At 39.7% G+C, this 14,419-nt stretch overlaps 1 protein-coding gene across 9 annotated transcripts in view; it reads left to right on the forward strand.

The window, feature by feature from the left end:
* EZH2 (enhancer of zeste 2 polycomb repressive complex 2 subunit) overlaps positions 1-14,416 on the forward strand; it is an 85,214-nt gene extending 70,798 nt beyond the window's left edge. For 8 of the 9 annotated variants that reach the window (XM_073332770.1, XM_073332775.1, XM_073332774.1 and 5 more), the window contains 8 exons: positions 4,709-4,749; positions 6,372-6,497; positions 7,756-7,934; positions 8,697-8,792; positions 11,182-11,263; positions 12,201-12,281; positions 12,456-12,540; positions 14,099-14,416. In XM_073332770.1, coding sequence (XP_073188871.1) covers positions 4,709-4,749; positions 6,372-6,497; positions 7,756-7,934; positions 8,697-8,792; positions 11,182-11,263; positions 12,201-12,281; positions 12,456-12,540; positions 14,099-14,159 — 751 coding nt within the window. In that variant the 3' untranslated portion in view covers positions 14,160-14,416. Of the gene's footprint in view, positions 1-4,708; positions 4,750-6,371; positions 6,498-7,755; positions 7,935-8,696; positions 8,793-10,384; positions 10,615-11,181; positions 11,264-12,200; positions 12,282-12,455; positions 12,541-14,098 lie in introns of those variants that run through there. The other variant, XR_012157427.1, reaches the window with a different exon arrangement.
* Positions 14,417-14,419: the final 3 nt, after the last annotated feature.

Consider the following 14,419-nt stretch of genomic DNA (forward strand, 5'->3'; position numbering starts at 1 on the left):
TGTGTGCATTCTGGTGAATGTTTGTATTCCTGGAAGGGTGAGAGGAAAAAAGGAAGCGCAAACCCCCAGCAGCCAAGAGATCTTTGGAAAACTTTTTCTTTCTATTTTTCCCAACTGGCTGCCTGTTTCTCCCCTCCCCCTACTTTTTCTAGCAATTAATCCCTATTACTTTCCTGATTCCTGTCTACCTGTTTCATAGTCTTCTTGCTCAAAGAGAGCCTTCCATTGATCTTAGTACAGAAGCTTTGACAGCAATAAAATGAGCTGACTGCTTCTAGTGTAGAGAGACAATCAAACCAGGGTAGAAAAGGGGGTCAGTGAGCAGCTCGAAGAGGTCCTGCTTTGTTCAGATCATAATAGTACTGTTGCTCCCTGTGCTTCATCGCTATCAACTGTCCTGAGGCATTTGGTGGGAAGATTTTCAAAATCTGAAATTGTCCAGCCAAACTTGGACTGTTGGCAGCTCTGTCTTGGTATGTTGTTAGCTTTGAATTCTGGTTTTCTCTGTTCTGGTTCATTGGGTGGGGAAGTGCTATACACCAATGTGTTCTTTCTGACTGGTTGCCAATGTGTCAGTGATAGGTAATTTCAGGGTGTCTATAATGCTTTTACAACATCTCACTGGATTCTTCACTGTACTGTGGGAAAAGGATTTTGCATTTTACTGTCAGCTCAAAGACTAATGGGTTACTTTTCCTCCTACGTAAGAAACCTCTTGAGTAAAACAAAACAATATTGTCAACACTTATTCATGACGATTTTCTTGTTTCTCTACCTTCTTGGGAGAGATGCGGCTAGAGGTTTACAAGTGGCTGAAACACTCATAATGAAGAGGTAGAAAGTGTTCTTTATGTTGTTTCCAGTCTGAATCTACTGTACTGGAGCCAGACTGCTTAAATTGTGTTGAACAACCTATCTCTAACTCACCTAATTTTGGGACATGGCTTCCATTGCAGGCTCTCCAGAGCCTGCTGCACGTTCCAGTTTCTTTCTGCCAGAAGACAGGAGAGCGCCTGAAAAACAATTCATAGTGGCTTCCTACATTCACAGGCATCATCCTTCTGAAGAACTCCATTCGTAGAGGAGAAAAAGCAGCAGCAGGCTCAGTTAAGGGCTTTTGTAACATCTTTCCTACCTGACTTGGTAGCACTTTTTCATTAAGGTTTCTGTTCAGTCTGGGTTGCCTCTCTACCAACATGCTGAAGCTGTCTTGCAAGCCAAACTGCTACTGTTTACTCCACATCAGTACTACCAAACTTAACCTCCTGCAGCATCGGGTTCCCATACCATCTTAGCATGCCAGTCTGCTCAAAGAATGGAAAGCCTAGTAAGAAATACAGCCTGCTCATTGCTTAGAGCAGTTTCCCTCTCTCCTTACTATGCCAAAGTCTTTTAGATGCCTGATAATGCTGTGCTAAAAAAGAAAGGACAACTTTCTTTTTTACACCTGTGTTGTAGGAGCCTAATAACTTCAGTGGTCTTGAGGTGTCTTTTTATGTACCATCTCTGCTATTCTTCCAAATTAAACTGAGAAGACAGCTCTGTATAAGAGACAACCAGTTTAACAACTTGAATAAAGAGCAACAGTTCCACCAACTCAGAAGAATTTAACCATATACTGAGAGGAGAAGAAATTTGTACTTTAGTCATTCATTCTGATGTGCTTTCATCCATATGTAGCTGATATGAATGAAATCATCATCAGTCTCCCTCTGATCTCATTGGATCAATAATGATCAGCTGTAATCCGTTGTTTTCCCTCATTAAACAGGACTTGACTTGATTTCTTTGACTACACTTAAGTGAAGAAATATCCTTGATGATTTCTAGTCAGATTTCATTTGAATTCTTCTTTCTGTCCTCATTCTTCAGGGATTGGTTCTTCACAGCATCTAGCTATAGTTTTTCTATATTATTCTGCCCAGGATACTGAGGATCTTGGCCAAAGGCATCTTAAATATCATTATGGCCTGGCAAGCAGTGTGGCTGATGTCTTGACCCAAATGACTTCCATTCCCTTCCAAAAGGCTGCATTTTTACAGCGAGCCTCGACATGGCATCTTTAAAGGAATCTAATGAGAACAAAAGCAGAAAAGCAAAAACCTGCTTTTCCAACAGATCTAACCACATATATCAGTTGAATTTTCATTTCTAAACTCAAGAGACAGATTCAGTGTTGTCCTCATGCCTTTACTAGGAACAGATTTTTAGAAGTTTCTCCAGAAATGTCTATAGCTGCTATCCGGTTGACGTCCGCATCTTCTGGATTTTTAGCCAGAACAGTCAACATATTTGATGGACAATTTCAGTAATCAGAAGTGAACATAAGCCAGAAGCATTCAGTTATTAAATGCACAGGCAGGCAGGAACCAGGTGCAGAGATCAGTTGACTCCCACTTTGTTGATCAGCCTATTGTTCCTGATACCTGGATTTAGGAACAACACTTGTGAATGCTTTCTCACCTTCCAACATGTATTTATATAGTGAAATTGCTCTTGCCTGGAAGATTCTCCAAGTACCACTTCTTGGTAAACCTACCTCATCTGGCTTGATGTTTGCAATACCTCCTGACTATTACTGGGGAGAATGGGAGAAGTGGCATGTACAGTAAGGGGAAATTACTCACTAGTAATTGTTTGTCATGGTCCAGTATTTATTCCATCCCACGCCACATCCCTTGGGAAAGATCACTTGAAGTTCCTCTATTTTATACTATCCTACTACTACTTTGCTGTGGAAATCTCCCAGTTGGCACTTTTGCCTCTTCGCTTCCTAGTAGTTGAAATTACAACATTGTCTTGTTTTGCTGAGTAGGATGGGAGAAGAGATAACAAATAGAATTACTTGTGAGAAATCTCTCAACCCCACCACTTCTCCTATCCCCAGTATGTCACTTGTTGAGGCCATTAAAGGAAAGGTATAGTGCTTCCAGGCAACCTTCCACCTCTTAGTCATTCAGTTTCTGAAAGCCACCATGCTAATCTTAGCATTTATGTTGCCACCCATCACCAGTATCGAAGAGCACTAGTCAGACCTCTAGTTATCCCAGTTGGCCCATGTTGAAGCATTCACTTGGTCCCTAATGTCATCTTTAATTCACAATATACCTTTAATCCTTTACTCTCAAAGTACTGTTTAAGTGGCCCTAGTCTCCTCCAGAAGAGTCAGTGAGCTGGCATAATTCATCACAACTTCCATATCTGATTTTTTACCATGTAAAGTTATTTTGGTTCTGATCTTGGCCACAGTATTAGTCTTTCATTTTAATCCAGTCTCCTTGCCAAATTTTGTATGAATCCACCCTTAGAAAGGAGATGGCACACCATAAACCTTTGCAGGACATTAGTATATTACTTTGTTAGAATTGGAGAGGTACTTAATTCATAGACACTTCATAATTATCAAAGGTCTGATTTAAGTTGTTCATTCAAGAGTCTTATCTATGAAAAGCTTCTATCACCGTAGGGAATTTGGCATACTATGAATCCATATTATTATCTTGGGGCAAAGGAAGGAAAGCTTCTGTGGAGGAAGTATTGTTCAGCTATGTAGTCTTTTCTACTTTTAACTAGTCTGGAGTGTTTGGCGAATGTAACTTAATCATGTGAGGTATATTAAATTTTCTGACTTGAAATCTTATTTCTCCCTTCAAGTAGTTGGGAAGCAGATTTCTAGAGAGGTTCTGTATCTCTTAATTGAAGTAATACAGTGCAGAAATAGGAATTTTTACCTGTTTATATCCTTTTACTTTAATATTATACCCACTTGGAGTGACCCACCTTGAAAAGGAATTAAATCTGTTTTGTATAGCGTTTTTTTTGAAGAAAACTTATAAATCCGAAGAAATTAAGAGCATGAACTCTGAGTCTCATAGTTACCTTGACAAGAGTCTACTTATTTGGATGCAGAACAGGTTAACATATATTTAATGTAAGCTAGCTGTGTGGAGAATCGTGTTATGTTTGGTTAAAGATGTTGGGTGCACAGGAGGAAATAACAGTAATCCATCAGAATCCAGATTGACGTAATGCTGTGTAGAAAAGAAGTTAACAGGTATTAAATGTACCTAATGTTTGAAAGAAGAACTTCTGGGTGTTCGTAGTCATTGGAAAGAAATGCAGATTCATGGTTCTGTTCCCTAAACATTTGAATCTACCATGAGAATTTCTCACTACACACAACACTCTGCATTACTGTTACAATTACTGTACCAGTTACAATAATGAACTCTCTCTAGAAATGGAGCTCTGTACAGAAGCAAATTGACAATCTGTCCCATATTCACAAACAATAGAAATTTAATGTTGGTATTTAAACATATGAATTAACTCCTTGGGAATATAAATTTAGGGAATCCTGGCTGCAATTGTTTTAACTTTGTTTTGGTGAAACTTGGTAATTCAATTAGTTTTAACTGCTAAAGAAACTATATATTGGAATTACAGCTTTAAAGCTAAATTAAAAACACTAGTTTCTACATCATTTTTAGTAGATTGTAAATCGCCTCAGCACGTTGATGTCGCCAGATGTTAGCAGTAAACTGGACTAGTGTGGAGGATCTCCTGTAGAAGATTTAGGAATTCTTGTTACAGAAGACTTTCCCAGTTAAAAGTGATTTTGTAGGTGCTAGAACTGCAGCTACATTCTCCAGCCCAGTACAGGAGGAGTTCCTGTCAACCTTCTTGTGTTTGTTTTGTGTTTTTGCAGGTTGTGGGCTGCTCATTGCAGAAAGATACAGCTGAAAAAGGGTTAGCATCTTTCCATTCAACTTTATGTCCTGAATTTTTAAGATCCTACTAATGTTTTCTGAATGACGTTAGGCCTTTTATACTTTTTATGGGGAGTCAGGCGTCATAAGGAGACTGAAGAATAGTAACCATACATTACTGATATAGCAGGGACAGAGGATATTCCACATTGTTTATGCAGCTGTTCAGAAAAAGCTTTGCATATTTTAAAAGAAAATAAAACTAAACAGGAAGGAGGCAATAAATTCATAACACTTTAGGTAGGCCTTGTTATAGTGCAAATAACACAGCACAACTCTTATTGTGATGAGCTGCATTTGTGTGGGGGTTTTGTTTTGTTCTTTATTTTAAAAGATGCTCTGGAAATTTGTGGGGATGGGAGAGACTTTGATTAAAGAATAATCTTCAGTTCAGAGGTGGATTTTTAGTTTTTATTTTCATTAATTAGTTAATTGCTGCTTGGTTGTTAACTGAAACAGATGCAACATTATAAAATTCACCTAAACCAGCATAAGTGCTAGTGGATTGAAGGCAGATACTAATTTATATAGCACCCAAAGTCTACTAGCTGCTCTACAGATAAAGCGAAAGACAAGATTCCTGCCTTCAGAGCTTAAGGTTTATCATCACAGGGAAATTGACTAGCAGAAATATAGCGGTATAATTGTATGGGTATTGCTAAGCAGTATAATTTCTCTTGTGGAATAAAAGTGACTGTAGTCTAGAACAGTGGGGTCAGCCTGTGGGCTGCACATGGCCCGTCAGGGTAATCTGCTGGTGGGCTGCCAAACAGTTTGCTTACATTTGCACAGCTGCTTGCAGCTCCCAGTGGCTGCGGTTTGCTCCCAGTGGCCAATGGGAGCTGCGGGAAGCAGCAGCCAGCATGTCTGCTGGTCTAGATTGTCCACATACAGAGCTATAGTATTCACAGGTGCTGGCTTCTAATTTTCCTTGGGGGTGCTCAACCCCTGCTCCACCTCAGGCCCCATCTTTTCACCCCCTGGTCCACCCCTGGCCCTGCCTGCACTCCACTTCTTCCCCAAGGCTCCACCCCTGAGCGTGCCCTGTCCTGGCTCCTCCCCGTCCCTCCCAATGCCTCAGGCATGCTGCTCAACAGCTGTTCCATGAAGGCATGCAGGAGGCACTGGGAGAGAGGGGGAAGAGTTGATCAGTGGTGGGCTGCAGGTAGGCAGGAGTCGGGGGGAGGAAGAGAAGCTTGGCTGCTGGTGGGTGCTAAACAGCTGCTAATTTTTTTCTGTGGTTGCTCCAGCCCTGGAGCACCCATGCAGTCGATGCCGATGCTAGTAATATTATACCGCTATAGTTCTGCTAGTCCCTTCCCACTGTAAACGAGCTCTTAGGTTCTAAATACACTACAGATTAGTAATATGAGGAGTGAGGTGCAACAGCAAGCAAGCAACTCGGTAATTAAGTTAACATGCATCTTGTTAATGCCTCAGCTTTTTGTTTAGTTATTATTAATACTTTGAGAAGAGTAGGTTTGATAGGCCTCTTTTGTTGAAGTGAATTTTAAGAGGGGACTTCCTATTTGAGATTTTTGGTTACCAAATTTACCGTTCTCTCATGCTTAATCTTTTCAAATTATTACTATTTTTATTCAGATGGGTCCTCTAATCATGTTTACAACTACCAGCCATGTGATCATCCTCGTCAGCCTTGTGACAGCTCATGTCCTTGTGTAATTGCTCAGAACTTTTGTGAGAAGTTTTGTCAGTGCAGCTCAGAATGTAAGTAATTTTGGAAGGTGTCTACAATTGAGTGTCTTTTTTCATAGACTGGTTTCATTTGTAGACACAAATTTAGTGCTGGTATTAAATAAAAGGCCCACAAAGGGGAAAAACATGGGCTGGTGCTATTTTTTCCTGTTTTTTGACATTGAAAAGTCCTGGAAAGTTTTCAGAGAGGGGCCACCCTCCCGCTTTTTAAAAATGATTATTTCAGGTTATGTCTAGGTGACCAGAAGCATAAATGATGACATTACAAGTAAGGAGTGAAAGTGCTTTTTAGTTAGTCTGTTTACATCTCTTTGGTTTTGTTAACACCTGTTTAATTTTAATGGCTAATTACACTTTGAATAGAGTCTTTATTATAAATTCAGCACCCTCACCCATTCAAGTAGGGAGTTAAACGCTCACAATAAATACTCTGCCTCCAAGTGGTCCTCCAACAAAACCAGAAAAAAACACACTTTGCCTTACTGATATTTCTAGGGTAAGAAACAAGGGCATACACGCACCCGTATGCTGGCTTCCTGGTTCTTTTCAGAATTTCTAAAGATACAGAAATCTCTAAATAAGTTAAGCATTAACACCGCCAAGTAGATCAACATCTAAATATCTTTGAAATACATACTTAAGGTGCAATTTTTAATGAGACTGCATGCTCATAGTGAAACATCTTTAAATGAATGCAGGACTGGGGCATTAAGGAGCAGTGAGTTGATTATTCTTGCATATAAGGCCTGTATAAAGAAACTTACCATGCCTCTGTTTAAAGGAAGAGTTTCAAAACTGGTGCATATGGTGAACACTGCTTCATTCAGTAGAACATTGCAGAGAAAACATCCTTAGGGTATGTCTCCTCAGCCCATGGTAATAAGCCTCCTGGCCTAGGTCAACTGGCTCAAGGTTGGTGCTCCAAAAATAGCTATATAGACAGTGCTTGGAGGTTGCAGCTTGGGCTGGAGCTCAGGCTGTGAAGCCCACCCTCTCCCTAGGCTTCAGAGCCCAAGCTGCAATGTCAAAGTGCTGCCTACATAGCTATTTTTAGAGTACCAGTCTGAGTCTGTCATCCTGGCTGGGAGGCTCACAGCTGCAGGCTGCGAAGACATACCCTGCCTGACCCTGTTCACTTTGTATTAACCTTAAGTATTGGAGAAATGAGACATCTGGAGCAAGGAATCAATGTATTTTTGCTAAACTCTAGGACATGAACTGTGATCCTTTTTTTCATGTTTACTTATTTATCTTTCCTTCCTCATTAAAGGCCAAAACAGGTTTCCTGGATGCCGCTGCAAAGCACAGTGCAACACTAAGCAGTGTCCATGCTATCTGGCTGTACGTGAATGTGATCCAGACCTCTGTCTAACATGTGGAGCAGCCGATCACTGGGACAGCAAAAATGTGTCTTGCAAGAACTGCAGCATTCAGAGGGGATCCAAAAAGGTGTATATGCTTACCTTTCTCCACATACACGTCCTCCCAGCTCCACTGTTTTTGCCTTTTTACTTCATGTGTACAATGAGGAGGGTGCCTAATATTGTTTTCATGCCAAAAAATCCCAAGTGCACTGGAGTTTGGACTCTGCTGTGGTTTTTCTGGCCAACAAAAAGAGAGAGACTAGTCTGAAAGGGAAAATGGTTTCCACCTACTTTGCCATTCTGAGTTATGTGCTACTTTACTCATCTTTGTACAGCTCCTTATGCAACTTGTGCCACTATGGAATGGAACATCTACTGTTTTCTTCAGTACTAACTTGTGTGCAACATATGTAAACTGAAGCTGAGCATCACTTCTTGTAGGTTGAAAAAAATAGTATTTTAAAGCACTAGTTCATTGTTTCCATAATCAGATTAATATTAAAGTGGTAAATATTGCACTTTTACAAGCAGACTTTTGCAGTTTTAAAAATCTCTTAATTTACCAAGTTTTTTTTAATATTCTGATCTGGAGGCCTTTAGTATAGACAGATACAGTTAAGCATGTGTCTTGTTACTTGGATTTATAACCAAACAATTTCTACCCCGTGGCCACTTCTACCCTGGAATGTTTTTTCATTAGCACTGTATCTGGTCTCCTTTATGTGCACCTTCTCTCTCCTCCCCCCGACCCCCCTTCCCAAATGTTAGCAACTGTGTATGTTTATCATTTAAACATTCCAGAAAACTCAAGTCAGATGATATGTTTCTTGTTTCTCCCCTTCTCTAGCATTTGCTGTTGGCACCTTCAGATGTGGCGGGCTGGGGAATTTTCATCAAAGACCCCGTACAGAAGAATGAATTCATCTCTGAGTACTGTGGTGAGGTAAGGAAAGATAGTACCTTTCAAGTCAGTGGTTTTCAACCTTTTTCCATTTGCAGACCCCTAAAAAATTTTGACTGGAGGTGCGGACATCTTAGGAAATCTTAGAAATAGTCCAAGGATCACAGGTTGAAAACCACTGCTTCAAATGTATGTTTTAATCGTTACAGCTGTATGCATAAGACATTTGTTTTTTAAAAATAGATGTCTCACTAAAATAATCAAGGTCACTTTCTTCAGTGATGTATCAGTTTGTGACCTTGACTAATTATAAAGCAAAACTAGTTAAATGTCTCCAGGCTTGGGAACTAGCTTGTTTGTAGATTTAGTACCCTTTTGCAGAATAAAGGAATGTTATACAATAATTCACAGCAGGTTTCAAGGTCTTGGCATTGCCAAAAGAATAAAAGCTTCCCTAGCATCTAGTATACATAGCTGAATCCATGGTTGATACTGACATTTTTCCACTGGCAAGATTTTTCATGACTTTTGGGTGCCTGTGAGGATGAGGCTGGAAGAGAGGATGGATCTAAAGCAGGGCTTCTCAACTTCATTGCACGGGGACCTGCTTCTGACAACAAAAATTACTACATGACCCAAGGAGGGGGGACCTGAAGCCTGAGCCCACCAGAGCCCTGCCACCCTGGGTGGGGGGACCAAAGCCCAAGGGCTTCAGCCCCTGGCAGGGGGCCTGTAACTTGAGCCCTGCCACCTAGGACTGGAGCCCTTGGACTTGGGCTTCAGCCCCAGACCCCACAAGGTCTAATGCCAGCCCTGATGACCCTGGTAGAACAGTCATGACCCACTTTGGGATCCCAACCCACAGTTTGAGAAACACTGCTCTAAAGAGCAGTCCCAGTTAAAATAAATCTGGAGCTTCCGGCAAAATTATTTGACTGCCAGCATAAGACACTGCCAAGATTCAGTAGGCAACACTGCCCTCTAACCGCCCCAAATGCTGATATCAGGCTGTGTGAAAGGGAGAGCTAAGGCCCAGAAGTGAGTGTCCTGCACAGAGTGAGTTGATTTAAGTTGCTTTGATTTAAATTGTCATTTTCAATCACAGTATGATTAAATCATGTTGTGCATTTGTACATTTTTTTTTTTTGCAATTGAAAGGTTGATCCTTATTGGTTAGTAACTGTTAAACATGTTGATTTGCAACTAAGTAGTCTTTACACTAAATTTGGTGCTTCCTTTTGCTAACCAGGAGAATACATATAGCTGTACACATTTATTTAAGCAGATATATAGCTTAACTTACATTTAGATTTTTAATGTTTCTTTTTAGAAAATGGTGAAGATGCTTTCTTCTTTACTAGATAATTAACTTTTGTATCAAGCTCTATTTTCAGATTTGATTGAAAATGCACAACAGCTTTAAATTTTTTTAAAATTAAATAAAACTACCTTAAGTGGGCTGGATATATAAGAGGGAAAAAAGGTTTATCAAAACATGTTTTGTAGTTAAAACTGATTTATTAAAGGAAGTAATTATCTGTTAGTAAATTGTACTGATTGTTTCTGATCACCATGACCTTCAAGATTTCAGAACTAGTAGATCTCATCCTCTCACACCTAGTTTTTATTTATAGATTGGAAAAGGAAAACAAGCTTTCCTGCTTTTTCAACTGTGAATGAACTAGTAATTGAACTGAACTAGTTGAATAAACTGAAACAAAGAAAATATTCTCTCTGAACCTGCAGAAGAGGCTATTGATGTTAAAAGCTGGTTTAGCATTTCAACAAATTGGTTCCAGATGCTTAGCGAGTGACTTCTACCAGATCAGTGATTTGACCTTTCTTAAAATGTGGCTGCAAACATGTACTACTTAATATTATTTTATGTATTTAATTTAAATGATTTATCTATTTTAAAATTAATTTTAAATGGGTTGAATTGAAAACTGTTAAATTAAAAAAATATTTAAAGTTTATATATCTTTAGAGAAACAGAAAAACAAAATATGTCTCCCTTCTAGGCTGAGCTGATAGTGCTGTTTTGGGTTACTAAATAAGAGAGAGCCCTAGTTAGTGTAACTTCGTATGCTGAATTGGAAATGTCTCCAAGATGACAGCTATAGACTTTTTAGTCTTGCAGTCATTGTCTTTGCATCCACCCACAGAACAGCATAATCTAAGACCACTTGTCAGCCTGAGCTGTAGCGTTAAAGTTTTCTCTGTCTTAATTCCACTTGCAGTATAAACTTCATTCCAGAATGGAATAAGTCTTTGAAAAGTTAGGATTCCAGTTATGATGGGCTTTAGATGTGGAGCAACTTTGACATATAGTCTGAGTAGGCATGAGAGACGGACATGCTTGAGGCTGTAGGCTATTTCCATTACCAGCTGAAAAATAAATGGCCTTTTTTATAAGCAATATTTCTTTCAGATTATTTCTCAGGATGAGGCAGACAGAAGAGGGAAGGTATATGACAAGTACATGTGCAGCTTTCTATTCAATTTGAATAACGGTACGTATGTTTAGCTATTGATTTTAATTGACACAACTAAGATTTTTCAAAACCTCCATTTAGCTGCCACCTAACCCTGGAGGCACCTAAATTCTGCCAGTGTTCACTTCTATGTCCAGGTGGGATTCTCAGAGTAGGTGATTCCTGCCTATCTCACCTGCGGGGCCTGATCCAGTGGGCACTCTCAGAGCATACCTACCATATTGGGCCTCATGTACATGTAGAGTCCTCTGTAACTGTCTTTTGTGAAAGGGTTTGTCCACGAATCAGGTGCCTAAACACCTTTTAGAGATGGGGCTTAGGCAGTAGGAAATGCTAAGGAAAGAGATGGGGCCTATTTTAGGCCATTCCCAGCTCAGCATGCTGGCTTCTGAGAAATCCTATTAGGAACCTAACTCTCGGGAGCCTCCCTCATGGCTGGGGATGCTACGGGACAGCATGGTGCTTAAAAGTTAGGTGTCACAATGCTCACTGTTGTACTACTGAAGTCCCTTTGTGGATCTAGCCCTAAGTGCTGCAAAAAGTTCATGAAGGAAGCTCTTTATATAAAAAGGTCAGTACATTTTAAACAGCTTGTAGACTTGGAAGGAAAGAATCCATCTAATTTAGAAACATCAGTGTACATCATTTGGGCAGGAGATGGATGGAGGTGGAATGTGAAAAAGATTAGCAGGTGGAAACCTCAATTTTAGGAAGTTTAGAATGTTTAACTACAAATGCCATGATATTTTAATATAGCAACTTGTTAGCCTTCCCTGAGGAAAAGTTAACATCGGAGAAGGTTTTTCAAAATGACTTTCATGTGTGAAGCTGAACACTCTAAAGTTATAACCTGACAGGTGCATAAAATAGGCTATGAGCTGTACAGCATATTCTCAGATGTGCTTAGAAAGCTCTTTAGAAGAAACCTGTTCTAACTACTCACATTCTCTTCTAGATTTTGTGGTTGATGCAACACGCAAGGGTAACAAAATCCGCTTTGCAAACCATTCAGTAAATCCCAACTGCTATGCAAAAGGTAATACCAGACAAAGTTAAACTATGGTTAGTCTAACAATACATGAAACATCATTACTGTAGAACGTTGAATAAGAATACACGTTTAAATGGTGGCAGAATGTGTAAATACAAATAAGTCATGCAAATGTGAGCTAAGACCCTGACCTTATACTCTCTCTCTCTTTTTAAACAGTTATGATGGTTAATGGAGATCACAGAATAGGTATATTTGCTAAGAGAGCCATTCAGACTGGTGAAGAGCTGTTTTTTGACTACAGGTTGGTACACTAGAACAAGATCTTTATTCTAGGGCCACTGTGGCCAAGCCTGATTTTTCATCACATTGAACCTTTAATATCTGAGATTGGATCATGTCATTTAGATGCCTCACCCTTTACCTCAAATCCAGCTTTGGGTCTCAGCAGATGGCTTATGCCAGCAGTTGTCTTCCTCCCTCAAATGCTGGGATTTTGCTGGCGAAAGAGACAGCCATGAACTTGGGGCACTTCTGTCTCTGGAACTCAAGGGCACAGTCTCATTAAAGCAGCTAGTCAGAACCTTGAACACTTAAAGCCCAGACCTTATAGGGAGGAATATCACTGTTCTATACGGAAGAGACAAGGATGGGACAAGTATCTAAACTTTACGTATCTCCCCCTCCCCCCCCCAATAACACCCAAGTTTGCCAATTATAAAAGACCAGATCTACACTTAGAACTTTTGCCAGTAAAATCTGTCATGGGTGATTGAGACATTTTTAAAGTGCTTGTGAGTTGTTTCTTTTAAATTCCCAAGCAAAATAAAACATTTGTGCTACTGGTGCTTTTCCAGTATAGATTAGGCTTAAGCCTCCTGCCTTATGTGCTATTTAAACACACAGGTGGAGCAAACAGTTGCGCCATTCATTATCTAGTGCGGACGGCACACTGGACCAGATTTTTAAAGACAGGCATTGCTCTGCTTAGTGTTGCAAAGCCAGAATGATTTTGACAGCTAAGTCCCATATCCAAAGGTGATTTAAAGTAGCTTGAGTAGCTTTAGAAATCTGGTCCACTGATTGCCGTTTATGGAAACACAACTCTGGAACAAACTTCCTGGGTCATTGCGTTCAGGCCCCTGCTATGACAGGCAACGCACCATCTGTCCTGTTTATATATTTATCAAACTAATGCAAGGCTGTTTCACTCCTCTGATGGTTAGAAACCATCTAATTTCCAGCCTAAATTTATTGACTATCAGTTTATACTTAGCCTTGGATGGATTAGATTTTTATTGGCAAATTTCAGTAAACATTGTTTCACTGTACATACACACACGTGAAAAAATATTTCCATCAGTCAAAGTGAGAAAAATGCTGCTTGAGAACTTATTTGATTTCAAGATAATTATGTTGATATTCAAGACACTCTTATTGTAGCTAACACAAGCTATACAATGTCTGGTATTATTCTTCCTCCTCTTCTTCTCCTACAACTGGAAATTTAAAGTTTAAAAAAAAGCTCCCAACTAAGCATTATCATCTATCAGTTGAATGAAATTCCCACAAGTCTATGCACACTGATTTCTACCCCAAAGTCTCTGTTTTAACATGAATTGGGCTCTCACAGCACTAGAGCACTCTACCACCATGGTTGTTCCTTTGTCTTCTTCTAGCGCAATAACTTAAATGCAAGGGCACAAAGGCAACAGAAGTGTGTTCAACCTTTTATGTGACTGGATCCCAATATTTTTGAGAGGCTCAGCACCTTAAACTCCTCTTGATGTTACTGATGGGACCGAGTATGCTACAACTTTATTAATCTTGTCTTTGATGTGTACGTCTTTTTTCCTCCCCAGATATAGCCAGGCTGATGCACTGAAATATGTAGGCATTGAAAGAGAAATGGAAATCCCTTGATACCAGCTACCTCTACTTTTGAACAGCTGCCTTATCTCCAGGAATTTTCTAGTACTGTGGGCAATTTTAGAAAAATGATGCAATTTGAAATCCTGAATTTGCAAAGTACTGTACCAGTAATTTATAGTAACAAATTTCAAAATCAACTTTTTATTGCCTTCTCACTAGCTGCAAAGTGTTTTGTACCAATGAACTTTTGCAATAATGCGGTGTGGTACATTTTTCAACCTTGAATAAAGGATACTTGAACTTCTTCATTT

The sequence above is a fragment of the Lepidochelys kempii genome, chromosome 2, assembly GCF_965140265.1.
Source record: "Lepidochelys kempii isolate rLepKem1 chromosome 2, rLepKem1.hap2, whole genome shotgun sequence".
NCBI lineage: Eukaryota > Metazoa > Chordata > Testudines > Cheloniidae > Lepidochelys > Lepidochelys kempii.